The following is a 17,305-nucleotide window of genomic DNA, read 5'->3' as shown; positions in this document are numbered from 1 at the left end:
TTCCCTCACCGCAGGTTTTCTGGGGATAAACTCTCACCATTTTCTGTTTATCAGAACCTGTCTTTATTTCAACTCCAGTCTTGAAATTCTAGGTTGGCAGTAATTCTCTCCCAGCATTTTAAAGTTATTATTCCAACGTATTCTGGCTTCCATTGTTAAGAAGTTTGTTTTTCATCTAAAAGTCATCTTTGTAGAGATGTTTTTTTCTATGCATCTAAAATCTTACATGTATTTGATCTGAAACTGTGAAAGATCTGAGGGCTTCGCTTGAAAATGTTTTCCTTCAAGAAAAGTTTGCTTCGCTTTCCAGGATTCAGAGGGTACTACTGCTCCAGACACACTCCTGCGGCCCTGTATCCTCAGGGGTAACCATAGCTTCCGGGTCAGCTCTGTGAGGTGCCCTGTGCCTAAGGCCTGTCTCCACCTGCAGTGGTGATAGTGCACCTGCTCTTGGGGGGATACCACCTTCTGAATGAGAATCCCTTCTGTGGGTTATGGGATTTCAGGTTGGGGGAGGGTTTTTACGGTTCGTTTTAGGTATTTTTAATTTCAATTTTGTTTTGTTTGTGGGGTTTTTTTTTTTTTTACACTCGACGATATTCCCTACATCCTATGAGAACAGAAAAGCCAGAATCATTATTTTTTCTAGTTGTTTTTTAATGTACGGGCATCCCAGAGTACCTGATTGGCCAGTCTGCTGGAAACAAAAGTCTCAAAGTCCCCTCTAGATAGATGCTCCCAGGATGCTCCAGTCAAGCCTTTGCTACCCTCCTCCTCTCTCCTCTGGTTCTCCCATCTCCCTTGAAACATCAGCACTCCTGGGGCATGAAGTGACTTGTGCCTGGGGCTCCAAAAGCCTCCTGCTCCAACCAGCTGTTAGCTGCTGCACTTTAAAGAGGGTGATTGCTTGTCTTGCTGTTCTATTAAAATGTACATATTAAAAGAAAATCGTGTGTTTAAAAGAATTTATAATCAAGTCATCAAATAACTAAAGACAACGTGAGAAAGTAAAAAATGCCCCAGGCTGACTGTCAGGAGATGGGTCTTTGACTCCTTGGCTATCATGGGGCATTCTCTGCCTCAATTTTCTCATTGATAAAATGCCCTGGCCACCTCATAATCAAACAGCATAATATAATGATTTAATTACCCTTTAGTGTAGTGCATTAATAGGACTTTCTCTCTGATTTTAACATTTATGATTTTTGTAAAGCAAGTGTAATATGTAGCCACAGAGACTGAGCCATAAATACTCTTTTGTAAATAAATAATTAATTTGTAAAGTAACTTCACAAATTCTCAGGCTGCCAGTGAAGTGAGGGAGGCCTGGACAGAGGAAATCGATGCCATCATCATCATGGATAGAGTGGTATGCTGGATCCAGCTAGTAACTGCTCCTAAAAGCTGATTCTGTGTACCTCTTCCCTACTCTGTGCTCAGTGACTTCACATTGATAGTTGAAGTTGGCTATGGTGGGAATATTAATACAACAAAAATCAGCAATGATTGCAAATCAGCTTTCGTATGCCTTGTTTGGAGAGCACATCACCATGCTAAGGGAGGGAACTCCTAGGTTAACATGAAATGAATCTTTGGTTCTAACCCTTAATTGTGGAGAACTAAACCCATGCCCATTAAAACTGTCATCCATCATGCCTCATAATCTACCCCTGCAAAAAAATGAATCTTCTTTAATATTTCTCACAAAGATGCTATGCACTACCACTGGTCAAGCCACCCAAACAAGGCTTGAGACCCAATAAGTGTCTTTAATATCAACCTGGAAATCATACATTTATACCCCTTGAAACCTCTTCACTGTTAAATACAGGATATATACAGACCATTACCAGGGACCTTATCTTTTATCTCAGATATATTTGATGTTTTCAGAACAGAATTTTTCCAGTCCTGAGGATTCTTAACTTGCTACAGATAAAATATTGTTTGTTTTTTACGTAAATGAATGTCAGTATTCACATTCTTAACTATTGAATATAACTGCTCAAAGAGTTGCCTGAAGTAAATTTTCTAGAATCCTAAAAGGAATGTTCCATTTAGATCAACTGAATTTTTTTATTAAATACAATTTACTTAGACAACTTTTTTCACCAGCTCTTGTTTAAAAATCTTGCTAAAACATATTGTCTTGATTTCTGCTTTAGAAAAGTTCAATTGCCAAATGATTTTCAAGAAGTATTATATTTCAGTCTTTCATTTAACCCAGAAATCAACCTACTTAAATGTCATATCTATGTTGACCAGTGGATTGGTCAAATATAAAAAAAAATTTAACAGAAAAAGAAAAAATCTCAATTGCTTTTGTTTCATGAACTACAAATAAATCATTATTTGAATATTCGTTAGGTGGTATATATTGAGAAAGAGGTTTAATACAGATAGTTATATTTAGTGAAGACAGTGTTAGTTACCATGCAAGTCTAGTGTGTACAGTATCTGCTTTTGACATTTTTCTCGAGGAGTGAACATGCAGTTTCTGACAAGGCTCTTTGTCAACCAACATAATGCACACTTGATTGCTAGGCAAAATTGAGAACTGTGTTCTCCAAGGTATAGTTCTTTTTAAACATCTGGCTCTTTAAAAAGACATTCCAAAAGTTGTTTGCTATTTAATCAGATTGTTGTAAGAGCTTAAGACTTTCCCTTTGTCTGTGTGCCCGGGAACACAGAAAGTCTCCCTGGCAGTGTATCATCTCATCTTGAGAGCCTTTCTATATTGCTAGCCACTTACCTCTTTCCCCATTTAACTGGAGAGTGCCTGTCTTAGGCATTCAGTGATAGCCCTATGTCTCACATCCCAAGAGCCAGCCTATCCTGGTTGACTTGAGCGTGGAGAACTTTTTCATGCATAGGTTTCCCCAGAGAAGGAATCTCATGAAATAATAAGGTTTCAAAGCATAGACTACCACTGAAACTCAGCTAGCCTCCCCACCAAGTGATAGTCCCCCTTGTGCCTGTCCATTTTGATCAGTTTCTGCCCTCTGACCTAGCAAACACATTTTATTCTCATCAACTCTCAAGCTCTAACAATTTTTATGATTCCAGAATAACAAAACAGTCCATTTGTTACTTCTGAATAATTCTAAAATTTTTGTTCTTTCAAATAAAAAACCATTCTGAAATACTTTGTGAGTCAGTGCCCTTTCGAGCAAAGCATCTGAAGTCAGTTGGAGACCACTGTCATTTTTTAGCAACTTAGATCTATACAGGCAACATGCAGTGATGGACACCAACTTGTACTGATGTTTAGATGACAGTGGGCATTGGGGTCATCATGCATATGTGCATGGACCATAGCTATAAGCAAGAAAGACTCTTACAAGACTGGAGCATCCAGTCCAGAATCTCACTGTCATCTCCTTATTGCTTCTTATTAAAGTGAGGTATGGTGGGAAATATTTATACTTTTCAAAAACTTCCTGTCTGGTATAATAGGTTACTATTTCGTAGTCTTTGTTCTGCCTAAATCTAGTCTGCCTAAATCATTTAAATTACAATGAATACTTTTCAGTCTTTTAGCCCTAAGCCTATGTGTTACTGTTTTAAAACTGCAAAAATGCATCAAAACCTAGGAATCCTACTCCTAAGTATTTATTCTAGAAAAAAAAAAAAATTGGGGGGTTGGTGCAAAAGTAATCGTGGTTATTGCTATTAAAAGTAATGGGAAAACCGCAATTGCTTTTGCACCAACCCATATATACCCACTCAAAGACTCGTACTTGAATATTCATAGAGACATTACTCACAATTGCCAAGAACTAGAAATAACCCAAATTATCAACCAGCAAATGGATAACCAAACTGCGGTATAGCCACACAGTGGGAAACAGTAGTCAGCAATAAAAGGGAAAACATGTCACGGTACATGGATGAATCTCAAAAGCATTGTGCTAAATGAAAGAATCAAAACATATGCTCCATTTACATGAAATTTCTCATAAAGGCAAATAAATCTATAATGACGCAAAGCAGATTTGTGATTTCCAAGGCCTGAGAGACAGGGAAGGAGATGGATTGCAAGAGACACAAGTCAACTTTTGTGGATGGATAAAAACGTTTTATGATTGTGGTGGTGGTCACATGATTATATGCATTTGTCAAAACTCTTCAAACTGTGCATTTACGTTGATGAATCTTAATGTAAGTAAATTATTAAAACAACATTTAAAACACACTGAATCTAAACTGAAATCCTCTAATCAATCTTGCACTCCTTGTAAAATAAGATATAATTTTCTGGCTGTATTATGGTGTGATACAAAGAACTCTAGTTAGGGTGTGTGATGATCAGATTACATAGATGCTGCTCATGGCTATGCCGCTGTGGGTAGAGCACAGCAGGAAAAAAATCTATACTATTTTCATGCTGTGGATTCTCTAGTCCTAATTTCACTACACCTCAGTTTTCTCATCTGTAATGTGAAATAATTGAGCTAAGCCAGCCCTAGCATCCTGTGATCCTGTTTCTTTAGCCCCTAATATAAACAAACCTTATTCAATATACTCTATTTAAAAATCGCTAAATCTAGATCATGTCAAAATACCACAGTCTATTCCAAAAGCTTTCTTCTTACAATATTAATATTTGTGAGCATAAGAGGTAAGTGTGTTGTATCATTCAGATAGCTATTATCTAAAAATGCATTAAAGAAAACAAACAGGCTTCTTGTTTGGAATTCCATTTCTTCTCAACTTCCCTGTTCCTTCTCACATTTCTGTAGGTTCTGCCACAGGTACGATTTCTTCCACAGTGTTATTCTCTGATTACATCTCACGTCCAGAGGACCACACCAGCATCCTCCACTTTGACAAGAACGAGACACAGAAGACCTGCCGGATCCTGATCGTTGATGACTCCCTTTATGAAGAGGAGGAATCCTTCAGTGTTTCACTGAGGCTGCCAGTGGGAGGACAGCTGGGAGCCAGATTCCCCACCACTAAGGTCACTATTCTGGCTGATCATTATGATGGTAAGTCCATTTCTTGCTTCCCAACCTTTGGCAATGGCTGCCTTCTCACACTTTCCCCCAACAGTTGAAAGGCCAATGTAGCTTAAATTATCTTTTAAAAGAATATTTGATGTTCTTTTATCTCCAAAAACTGTGAGTAGCTCTTCAAATACATAGACATCACCAACACCAATGACAAAACAGCCATGCAGGAAGATTAAATATTTGGGTATGACTTAACTTGACAAAAGAAAAAGCACAGCCCAAGGAGGTGACCTAAGACTTAGAAGGAAGCCAGGGAGAGGACCTAAGTCAAGTGTCTAATTACCCAACCAGGACTACCCCAAGAGGACCTTCATCTTAGCAGCACAAGGATCATCCCTCACAGCAAGTGCATGAGTTGTTAAGCAGCACAAGGATAAGATGGAGCCCAGTGTGTCAGCATCTGGACCTCTTTTTATGGTTACCTAGCAGGGCATTTGCTCCAGTCCCTGGGGATCCCAGCTGAAATTTAGCCAGAGAAGAGAGGGGCACCTCAATCCTAAACACCAACCCTCCCCTCCCAGACACGACATAAAGTATCAAGCCCATTATGATTTTCCTAGGTCTCACCTGCCCTTTCTATAAGGAGCACTTTTAACAGAAAATGGTAATAAAGACAGGGCCAGGATCAGACTGCTTTATTACTACTCTCAAATTAGTTTGACTGCTTCATCTCTCAACCATGCTTCTGTCAGGATTTGAGTGGCTGTGAGCTGCTGAGCTCAGATCTAAGAAGGGTTAGACTGGGCTGTTATTACAGACCCAAAATTAATGTGACTGCTTTATGGATGCACCACAAAGCTTCCATTAAACTGAGAGCTGTGCCAAGAGATAAACACAGATTTGTAAAGTTTGAACAGTTTATACTCTCCAGGTAGGTATGGTAAATTTATCATGTACTATTGTGTTCTGTTTAAAATTATGTCTTCATAACAACCATAGAACAAGGGAAAATATGAGCAAGATTGAAAGTGGTCTTTTGTTTGTTTGTTTGTTTGTTTGTGTTTAATCTCCTAAATGGCTTTGCTTGGGAATATTTCACCCTGTGGACCAGATCTCTGAAATTTTCAGTAGACTAGTTTTGCTCCATTAAAAAGAAAAAAGAATTTTCAAGGACTAATTTCAGTTCCAAAACACATCTTTACAAGTATCAAGAGCTAAGGATAAGGATAGGCCCTGAGATCCATGCTTCCTTCATCATGCACTTTTCAAAAATTTCTTCATTGGAATTAAAACAAAGATTGTTTTTCTTAAAATAATTTGAATAAATTGTCAATATATTCTTTTATGGAAATGTATAATTGTATATATTTTCTGTTAAACCAAAGAGATAGGAGGAAGTGTCCGATAGGAAAATTAGCCTTGATTTTCCAGTTTCCTTAGAAAGAAGTTGTTTTGGAAAGAGAAACACTACGCACATTATCTTATAAAAAGTATCTGCTGATTTGCCAACAGAAGAGAAGTAGAATCTGAGTAAATCTGTCTGGTTGAGACATCTGAAAAATCCCTACATGGTCAAGTCTAGTTGATTAATATGGAGAACAAATTGAGAAATGAGGACACTCTGAAAGAAAAAAAAATTATGACATGGCATTATGTGGTTTCTGAAGCCTGCTTAAAAGATTGGAATTTTTTTTTAATTACAGGGCTATGATTAGGATATTGCTAAAGCAACTATCTCTTACCAAGTGGTTAGGAAAGATTTACCTACACCGAGTGCTACAGACCAAGAAGGTGTTAACCAGGTAGAGTGAGAAGGGAGAAAGGGAAAGTTATGGAGGTGGAGACGTTTTTACATTTTTCTACATAGTCTACTTCACAGTATATCCTTCTTTTTATAATCAATGCTTACTTTTCCATGATGATGAAGAATTAACATGAAAAGTTGAAATTTGTAAACACATAGCTTCAAATCCCTTTTCCCTTCACTACCACACCTTTTCTTATAGCCAGAAAGATTGGCGTCAGAACAGTGTCCGTTATTCTTCTCTACTGGAACTAGTAATAGGTCAAGGTACACAACAAGGGAAATGGTAGAGAAAAGGAAGAGAATCAAAAGTGTAACAACAGAGTCAGAAAAGCTTGTGCTGGGGGCCTGGAGACTTGGATTCTAAGCCTGAGACACACTCTCTCTGGGTAACCCTGGCTACGTCAAGCTATCTGGGGCTCTGTTTCCCAATCATGAAATAAGGAGATTGATTAGGTCGTCTCTAGGAACCCTTTCACTCCATAATTGTATGATTCTTAAGTCATTAAGAAGAAGGCATTAGTTAATAAACACCACCAATACACAAAAATGATGCATCCTGTGGGATGTAGGCTGAGTTTTTCTATTAAAATTTTGTCATGAACTTAGAAAAATATATGTCAAAGTTTTGCTCTAAACAAGTAAAAAAGGGAGTTAATTAGTGAAGCAAGAACTTAGAACTTGAATGGTCTCGCGTTTTAAGCTATCCATTTTGACTTTTATTTTTCCAAGGCCTACCCCTGTTTGACTCATGCTATTCTTTCCAAGGTAAGTGCCAGAAGACATATAACTGAAGTGATATGTCTATACGCTGGACATGCTCTAACATTTTGCAAGCACATATTGAGTTACATTTTGATAAGCAAGTGCATTATATGATTTTACCCAGATAATTAGAAGGAAATTTCTTTTAAAACTATCCTGAAAATTTTAAGCAAACATGATGAGGTTGTCTGACCTTCAATTATTCTATCTCTTCTTCCTCAATAAGAAGTATGTTTTCTGCAAGCTCTTTACCTAACAATTAGAATAGGCTCAAACACCAGAGCTTACTTGAAAACTACAAAAACTAGAGACAGGCATAAAGCACCCAACAGATATGAGATCTAAACAAGCAATTTAATGGGATTCAGGTAAGGTGACATTATATGACTTTGTTGGTATGCTCAGAACTGAAGTGACTCTGGGGACCACCTTACAAAAGAATGAGAGAGCTCCTTAACCAAAATATTAGCATTTATATAACAACAAGTGAATGGCTGTCAAAAGAGTAGACATTCAAACCCTTTGGTCATTAATGTAGGCTGCATAATGGACCCCAAAGATATCCACATTCTAACCACCAAAAGTGTGAATGTGTTACCTTACATGGCAAAAGGGACTTTGCATATCTGATTAAGTCAAGGCTGTTGAGATGGAGCTATTATCCTGAGTTGCCCAAGTGATCCCAGAGTAATCAGCAGGGTCCTTATAAGAGAGAGGCAAGAGGATCACAGAGAAAAAGGGAAACTGATGACTGAAACTAGAGGTTGGAGTGATGCACTTTGAAGCTGGAGAAAAGGGTGACAAGCCGAGGAATGCAGGCAGCCTCTAGAAGCTAGAAAAGGCAAGGAGATGGATTTCCTCCTGAAGCCTACAGTTAGAACACAGCCCTGTCAACACCCTTTATTTTAGCTAGACTTCTGACTTGCAGAACTGTAATAGAATAAATTTTTGTTGTTTTAAGTCACTACATTTGTGGTAATTTATTACAGCAACAAAAGGAAATTAATGCCATTAGTATTGTTTCTGGAGGAAACATCTATATAAGAAACCAGTTTATAATTAGAAAATTTAGTGACTGATGTGTAAATGAAATGAAAAGATGATCTCTTCTTGTCATTAAGCAAATACAGCCTTCTCTTCTACATTCATAATCCTACAAGAGTATTGAACATTTGAGACAATGGGGTTTTCTAAATATACAATCATGTCATCTGCAAACAGGGACAATTTGACTTCTTCTTTTCCTATCTGAATACCCTTTATTTCTTTCTCTTGCCTGATTGCCCTAGCCAGAACTTCCAACACTATGTTGAATAGGAGTGGTGAGAGAGGGCATCCCTGTCTTGTGCCAATTTTCAAAGGGAATTTTTCCAGTTTTTGCCCATTCAGTATGATATTGGCTGTGGGTTTGTCATAAATAGCTCTTATTATTTTGAGATACGTTCCATCAATACCGAATTTACTGAGCGTTTTTAGCATGAAGGGCTGTTGAATTTTGTCAAAGGTCTTTTCTGCATCTATTGAGATAATCTTGTGGTTTTTGTCTTTGGTTCTGTTTATATGCTGGATTACATTTATTGACTTGCGTATGTTGAACCAGCCTTGCATCAGAGAAATGCAAATCAAAACCACAATGAGATACCATCTCACACCAGTTAGAATGGCAATCATTCAAAAGTCAGGAAACAACAGGTGCTGGAGAGGATGTGGAGAAATAGGAACACTTTTACACTGTTGGTGGGATTGTAAACTAGTTCAACCATTATGGAAAACAGTATGGCGATTCCTCAAGGGTCTAGAACTAGAAGTACCATATGACCCAGCCATCCCATTACTGAGTATATACCCAAAGGATTATAAATCATGCTGCTATAAAGACACATGCACACGTATGTTTATTGTGGCACTATTCACAATAGCAAAGACTTGGAATCAATCCAAATGTCCATCAGTGACAGACTGGATTAAGAAAATGTGGCACATATACACCATGGAATACTATGCAGCCATAAAAAAGGATGAGTTTGTGTCCTTTGTAGGGACATGGATGCAGCTGGAAACCATCATTCTCAGCAAACTATCGCAAGAACAGAAAACCAAACACCGCATGTTCTCACTCATAGGTGGGAACCGAACAATGAGATCACTTGGACTCGGGAAGGGGAACATCACACACTGGGGCCTATCACGGGGAGGGGGGAGGGGGGAGGGATTGCATTGGGAGTTATACCTGATGTAAATGACGAGTTGATGGGTGCTGACGAGTTGATGGGTACAGCACACCAACATGGCACAGGTATACATATGTAACAAACCTGCACGTTATCCACATGTACCCTAGAATTTAAAGTATAATAAAAAAAAAAAAGAGTATTGAACATTTGAGTGTAAGTCAAGGATGCTCAACCTAACTCTTAATCATTGAGTTCCCCCTTCTGACTGCATGTCCTTTTCCTAAATCTTCAATTCCTCTTCTAGTAACACTGTGAACCAACTGCAGAGCAAGATAAAAAGTGATTAAGGCAAGGAAGGCTCAGATGAAGGACGAAGGGAATCAAGAAAAAGCAGAGATTTCTTCTAGCTGGAAGAACTCAAGAAAAAAAGTACCATTTGTGCTGTGTCTGGATGGGTAGGTGGAACTTGAGGATAGAGAAAGGAAGGACAATCGCATTTCAGGTGGAGGAAACAGCTTGAGCAAAGTCATAAATGAGGAGATATCAAGAACGCAATTCAAGACTGTGCAGGAATGCCATAGGCCAATTCTTTTATTCAATAGGATTGATAATTATCCTCATGCCTTACATTTATGAAGAACTACTTGTTTATTAATGTACTAGTTCCAAAAGCATTTGTTGAGCCCCTACCATGTGTCAGGAACTCTGCTAGGCACAGAGGGTACAGCAGTGAAGAATACAACCATTATATAATCAAGGGGGGAACACTATTCTGGAGTTTTCCTAGAGACTAAATAAAGGATATTAATAATAACTTTCAGCCATTGCAACTCAGGTTCAAACTTAAGAAAATTTTTCTGGTAAAGTTCTAGCTATCAAAATATACAGTGGAGAGATATTTGTTGAAATACTTTTAAGAAGAGAATATATAATATAATATTACCTAAGTTGTTTGTATGTAAATCTTGCTAAAGACAAGAAATAGATAAAAATCCTTCTAGATTCATAGAAGCATGAAATCTTAGAAATAAAAAAGGACCTAGAGATCATGTGGTTCAGCCTCCTCATTGTTGAGGCTAAATACACTAAGTGGTTTTTCCAGTTTGCCCAGTCAGTTAAAGTCCAGATTTCTGCCTCTGAGTCCATAACTCTTTTGCACTCTCCTATGATCCTTCAGTGATATGGTTGTAGGATGCATTCACCCCTAAGAAATGGCCAAATCTTCCACAGATAATATTTTCTTCCTTTTAAAGTTAGTAACTGCCGTGATACTGGTGGCCATCTAGTGTTTCTGATAACGAAAAGCTACCTTCATGTTCAAAACCCACAGGAAATCACCAGTCACCAAAGTTTGACCCCATTGTTAGTTTAAAAGGGTTGCAGCTTTTTTCAAGTGTTTGCAAAAAAAAAAAAAAAAAAAAAGTTACTATATTCCATAATATAGTAATTTCACAGGTACCATTTAGCAAGCAAACCCTTGAAGAACATGTTTTCATATGCACATAGTCAAAAAGTAGATACTTTGGAGCAGATGCCAGCCCTTTGATGTTGGCTGTCTCCACACAGGTGAACAACAGGATTTTGTAATGTACCTTGATCCTGTTTAAATACTGTGGGCTCTGTAGCATTGTCTCATTTTATGTGGAGACCTGCTGGCTGTGTGTGTACAACTGAACAAATAATCCAATTGTTCATCGGTAACAATTTTGAAGAAAGAGATGCAAACAATGTGCTACTTAATAAGTGAACAAAAATCTGAAATAAAAGTGAAATAAAAAATCTGAAATAAAAGTCTGGCACATTCTGCCAGTCATCTCATAGGCTGAGCAAATGTCTGTGTAGAAATGAAAAGTGGCCATAAGGGAAAAAAGAACCATGAGCCAGGATAAGTAACTTACCCAAGAAAACATTTGGGTATGCTTGACTTTTCAGAAAAATAGAAATGGCATTAAATTACCACTTTGTTTATGAAGTAGCAAGTAAATAAACATTATAAGATAATAAAAGGAGACTTTTTGCTCACTTATAAAGTAGTAAATTGTTTGCCTCTCAGTATTTGGAGTTAAGTGGTAGGAATTTGAAATGATAGTGTCTTTATTGGCTGCACATGAAAGTCAGAGGAAGGAAGAGAATAAAGAATGGCTTTCTTTGTAATCACCACTTTCTTAATTAATCAAGTGCACATCCTGGCAAACCACCTTGGCTACATTTTTCTCTCTCTTTGACTCTGTTGTTTATATTTCAAATAGTAAAGTTACATCTGCGAATCATAGTGGCCACTGAAACAATAGAATAACACTAATTAAATTCCAAAAATGAAACCAAAACACTTGAATTTTGTTAGTGCCACAGCATTATATGAATAACAAAGCCATCAGGTAAACAATAAAGTTAATCAGATGAGCTACATTGTACTTAACTGTGAGAGTAGTTATTTATACAGGGATATGTAAAAACAAGTAGAAGTCTTAATATCTATTTCTTGAAGAAGTATTATACCCTTGCGCCCTGCCATATTCCTACTTAATTTTTACTTAAAATTTGGTGGTTTTAAATCCTCCAATGTTCAGAAGAGAACTTGAGAAAATTTCCAGTATTAAATATAAAAAAGAAGGAAAAAACAGAGAAAGGAAGAAAATTACACAAAATCCAGTATATGATCCAATGATTAATTTACAATGTTATTTGAAATGGTTTTAGTAGACTCTTAACAGATAGATAATTCATTCAAGAGACATTCATAGTGACCTGCCACTTGCTTAGTACAGGACTACGAAGTCTATCTCTGCCTTCTATCCTACCCAATTCGATTTTTAATTAGATTATCCTTGAATGAATTAAGCCTTCTTAATGGAGGAAAAAAATATGCACAGAAATAATGATGGAAGATTCATAGTTCAGTGAATTCATAATCTGAATTGCTACATACTTATCTGAGCAAGTCATTATTTATAATTACTGGATTGTGGGAACTTGCATTCAGATTCTGTAACATTTATTGAGGATCAAGCACATTGCTAAGCTTAAAATGTAATGCTAGAATCCACATACATGGTCATCTGTGTGATTTGTTCATGAAGTCATACTAAATATTATTTAATTTTAAAAGGAGGCAAGTTCCCAAGTTTCGGCTTCCAGTTACCTTTCGGGAGCTTCCTAAGTGATTTTGGTTGTGCTCTTGAGTTCTCAGCACCCCTAAGATTTGAGATCTGCCCTTATTTTTATCACTTAAGATATTAATAATTAATGAAAAATAGATAACTTTTAAGTATTTTATTAGTATCCTGAATATGTTCACCTAAAAGGAAGAAGTTGAGGCAAAATTAATATAGAGTTTATCCGAGCCAAGGTTGAGGACTGCAGCCCGGGACAACGTCCAGGTTGCCCTGGAGAGTGTTCCAGAGAGTGAAGAAGAGGCTCAAGTTTTTAGAGAAAAAGGAGCAAATCAGGAGATGGAGTGTCTTAGTCCATTTGTGTTGCTATAAAGGAGTCCTGAGGCTAGGTAATTTATAAAGAAAAAACGTTTATTTGGGCCACAGTTCTCTGGACTGTAGGAAACATGGTGCCAACATCTGCTTCTGGTGAAGGCCTCAGGAAGGTCCACTCCTGGCAGAAGGGGAAGGGGAGCTGGCATGTGCAGATCACATGGCAAGAGAGAAGCAACAGAGAGAGGGGAGGAGATGCCAGGCTCTTTAAACAATCAGATCATGTGGGTACTCATACAGCAAGAACTCACTCATTACTTTGAGGATGGCACCAAGATGTTCATGAGAGAGCCAACCCCCGACCCAAACACTTTCCACCTGGCCTCACCTCCAACACTGGGGATCACATTTCAACAAGAGATTTGGAAGGAACAAATATCCAAACTGTATCAGAAGGCAATTACAAAAAGTTGTTTGTCAGGAATTCTCATTGGTTTACAGAAATAACATTGGTTAGTGGTTGGCTATACACTGTTGAATTATAGGGTATATGACATTTTATGGCTGCTTGGCATGAGTTAGTCTAGAGTCCCCACAGCAAGTGACTTCAAGAACTATATTATTTAGCTCAAGGGGGAGTGGGATGTGACAGGTGTTACATTTTAAATGCCTCTCTGGGCTGGATAACTTAAAGGGACTTGCATTTCTCAGATAAAAAGGTTTTCTTTTCTTTCTCATATAGATAATACACAAATTATTTCTGAATCAACATATTTACATTAAGTTGTTCCTTTATCTGGCACTCCTCATCTCAGAAATATGTCATTCTACTGAGGCTACAGAATGTATTAAATTGATCAACTATGTCTAAAGTGCAGACTGCATTTGGCATTTCACATATGAGGTCATCACAGTCAGAGACAACTGGGAGAAAAGAAAGGAGACAAACAATAACAGCTGATTGCCACTGATTTTTATCCTAGAAATCTGAGAAAATGTATCAAAATCATTTTAAGGTTAGATATTCATAAGATGATGTACATTGCACAATCTCTTTACAAAGCAAAGTGATGTAACACTCTTTTTAGATTTCTAAAACTACCTAGATGTCTCCCGGCCATGTAGACGCAGTTCCTTGGTTCGTCACTGCAGTCCATGGCCTGACAGAGTTAGAGGTCTAGAAGCTCAATTTTGTCTGTGGGCACAGAGACAGGATGCAGACCCACAAGAGACATGATGTATGTGCCAAAATGACAAATTATAAATTACAGTGAAAACCAAAGTCAAAGAAAACTGAAAAGCAGAGTCCCCTAGTTAATAGATTCCCTCCTTAAAGGAGGCTCTACTGGGCAACCACTTCATAAGCAGGAAACTGATGATAATGGGATCTGAGAAACCCCATCAAGCCAATACAGGCATCTCCATCCTGGGCAAATAAATGCTGAGCGTCCTGAAGACTAAACATCCAAGGTCAGAGTACCTTTCATCTTAAGATGGCTAGAAACAGGTAACCCATTTTTCCTTCTTTTGGCTGCTTGCTCTTTTCTAGGTTTCATGCAGAGCTAACTTCAGCTAAAGCCATTTTCCTTTAAATACAGCACAAAATAGTCGGCCATGCTGCAGATGTAACCATGCTAACCCAGCCTGACTCTACTGAAGTTACACTTGGTCACATTCCTTTAAGCCCAAGCTTGAGTCAACTGAGTGCCCTAAAACAGCTCAATCTCCAGGGTTAATGATATTTAACTCTGACAGAATCCCCTGTCAGAGTTAATGATATTTTGAGCAGGCATTGGTTTGTAACATTCTGAGGTGTGACTTCCTCCCATCTTCAAGTCCCCCATGGGGCACTCATTTGGCAGCTGTCCGTGTATGACTTTTGTGGGAGATACTTCTGCCTTAGTCCCTACCCTAGAGATATTCATATTTTGCCACTTGTGAGTCTAATGATCCCTTTGAACAGTATCATTTTATTTTGGCCTTGAGGAAGCAACCACAAGCATTACTAGTGCACTTCCCACATAATTATAATTTTTTAAGGATAATGACATAAAATGATAATTCTGTTAATTTGAGTTTCTAAGCATTAGCCACCTGTCAAATTCCTGTGTGTGGTGTGTCTCCAGCAGTAGTTTAGTTGTCATTTCAGTCAGAAATAAAACATGTGTCCTTCAGCATTGACTATTTGAGAAAATACTGGGAAAAGCACACGTTCATTTCCCAGGTTTAGGATTTTACATATAGTTTACCAGTCTAGGCACACGTTAGATACCAATAATGCTTCCTTTTGAGGAGAGTCAAATACATCATCTTGTAACGAAAGCATGTTTTCATTTAGGCCAAGTGATGACACAATATCTAGCAACCTGAAGATGTACCCAAGTTGCTCAAGGGCAAGTTTTTTTTTTTTTTTTTTTTTTTTTTTTTCCAGGTGGAGCTGGGGAATTTTATTCTATTTTGCTGGACTCTGGGAAATGTTAGCTTCCTTAGGAGAGATTGAATATCCCCTGTCAAATGGATCACCTGAAGAAATACTTTTATAAGGATAACTATCATGGAGTAAGACAAAGAAAAGAAAAAGTATAGGAGCAACCACAGACTAAGATTACCCCAGGCCAGGGACAACAGACTCCCTGGCCACACTGCCAAGACAGCCATTATAAAAACATCAGCTCCATGAGAGTGGAGGCCACAGTATCCACCTAATAAATATTTGCTGACTGAATGAATGGCAACTTCACATTTATTCACCTGGCTTTAGAACCTAACTTTCACTGGACCTGTATCAAGGGCAAGATAAAATTGAGAACACTTGTTAATCTGAAAAATGTGTCTGTCCTATATATAAGCACTTTATACTATCTCTGTTCAACTAGTAAAGACTTTCTTTCAATTTTTAGTGCGTGATTTGAAAACTCTAGTCACCTGCCACAAAAAGAATCGTCCAGTTTCACAGAGGGTTATATATTTTGTCCTGAGGCAGTAGGATTTGGAAAACTTGTGTAAAATTCACCTATAAATATTACCAGCTAGTTTAGTGTCTTGGTCATTAAATGGGCATCTAACAGAATGTTCACAGACTTAAGAAAACATTGTAAGGAAAAATTGTACATAAACGAAGTGTCATTTTGGTGATATCAGCACATTCAACTTTTTGAAAATGTGGTTATAGACCAAGATAAACTTCAACACATAAAAGTTTTTAAAATGTGAAAGGCATATATTGCTATGCTGTAAAAACCCAGGAAACTGTTCAGAAGAAATAGAACCATTATGCTTTCTAGGGCTAGTCATATTATAAAACAATTGCTACAGGTTTTAAAAGTATCATAATTTTAATTTTGGATCTTATTTTTTAGTTTAAAGTTAGTGAAAGAAAATATTTTAGAGGCCATTACCCAACATCTCAAACAAACAAACAAAAAAGACTTTAGACACAGAAAGGAGAAAAGAGCATTCCCAGAATGAAGTGACCAGTGACCACCCCTGCTTGCAATAGAAATGATAGCACTGATAAAAAGTAGTTCTCAGGCAGAGATGTTGGCCGTGCGTGGTCTTTTCAGCCTCCGTGATATCTTAAGCTCTTCTGCATTTAGTATTTAGTAAACAAGGTATTTAATCACATACAGTTCATATTTGTTAGTTATGTTACATTTATTTTAGGTTTTATGCTGAATCTTAAAGAAAATGGATTATATTCTCCTAACCATTGTCAGATCTTTTTATGAAGTTTCTCAACTTTTATATTTGAAGGTAATCTTGGGAGAAGTAGACCTAGGATTATTTTACTGTTAGACTCATTATGCTGACAGCATATTATAGTTTAAATGGCAACTGCAAAGTTCAAAACAACTTTTTTATTTTTTATATAGAAAGCACACGAGGTTAAGGTCTAAACTAATGCATTTGTCATTTCTTTTATTATATCAATAGGGTTTTGGGGGACAGGTGGTGTTTGGTTACATAAATAAGTTCTTTAGAGGTGATTTTTGAGATTTTGGTGCACCCATTGCCCAAACAGTGTACACTGTACCCAATGAGTATTCTTTTATCCTTCACCCACCTCCCACCCTTTTTCCTGAGTCCCCAAAGTCCATTGTATCCTTAAAGTCCTCATAGCTTAGCTCCCACTTATAAGTGAGAACAAAATGATGTTTAGTTTTCCATTCCTGAGTTACTTCA

The 17,305-nt window shown here is 37.5% G+C and overlaps 1 protein-coding gene across 1 annotated transcript in view; it reads left to right on the top strand.

The window, feature by feature from the left end:
* Positions 1-17,305, top strand: part of FREM3 (FRAS1 related extracellular matrix 3) — a 110,874-nt gene that overhangs the window by 76,486 nt on the left and 17,083 nt on the right. Inside the window, exon 6 of the mRNA XM_007999886.3 lies at positions 4,743-4,991. Within this exon, the coding sequence (XP_007998077.3) occupies positions 4,743-4,991 (249 nt within the window). The remainder of the gene's footprint in view (positions 1-4,742; positions 4,992-17,305) is intronic.

Source organism: Chlorocebus sabaeus, chromosome 7 (genome assembly GCF_047675955.1).
Source record: "Chlorocebus sabaeus isolate Y175 chromosome 7, mChlSab1.0.hap1, whole genome shotgun sequence".
NCBI classification, from domain to species: Eukaryota; Metazoa; Chordata; class Mammalia; order Primates; family Cercopithecidae; genus Chlorocebus; species Chlorocebus sabaeus.
The sequence above is the reverse complement of the archived record's forward strand: the minus strand, read 5'-3'. Positions and strand labels throughout refer to the sequence as shown.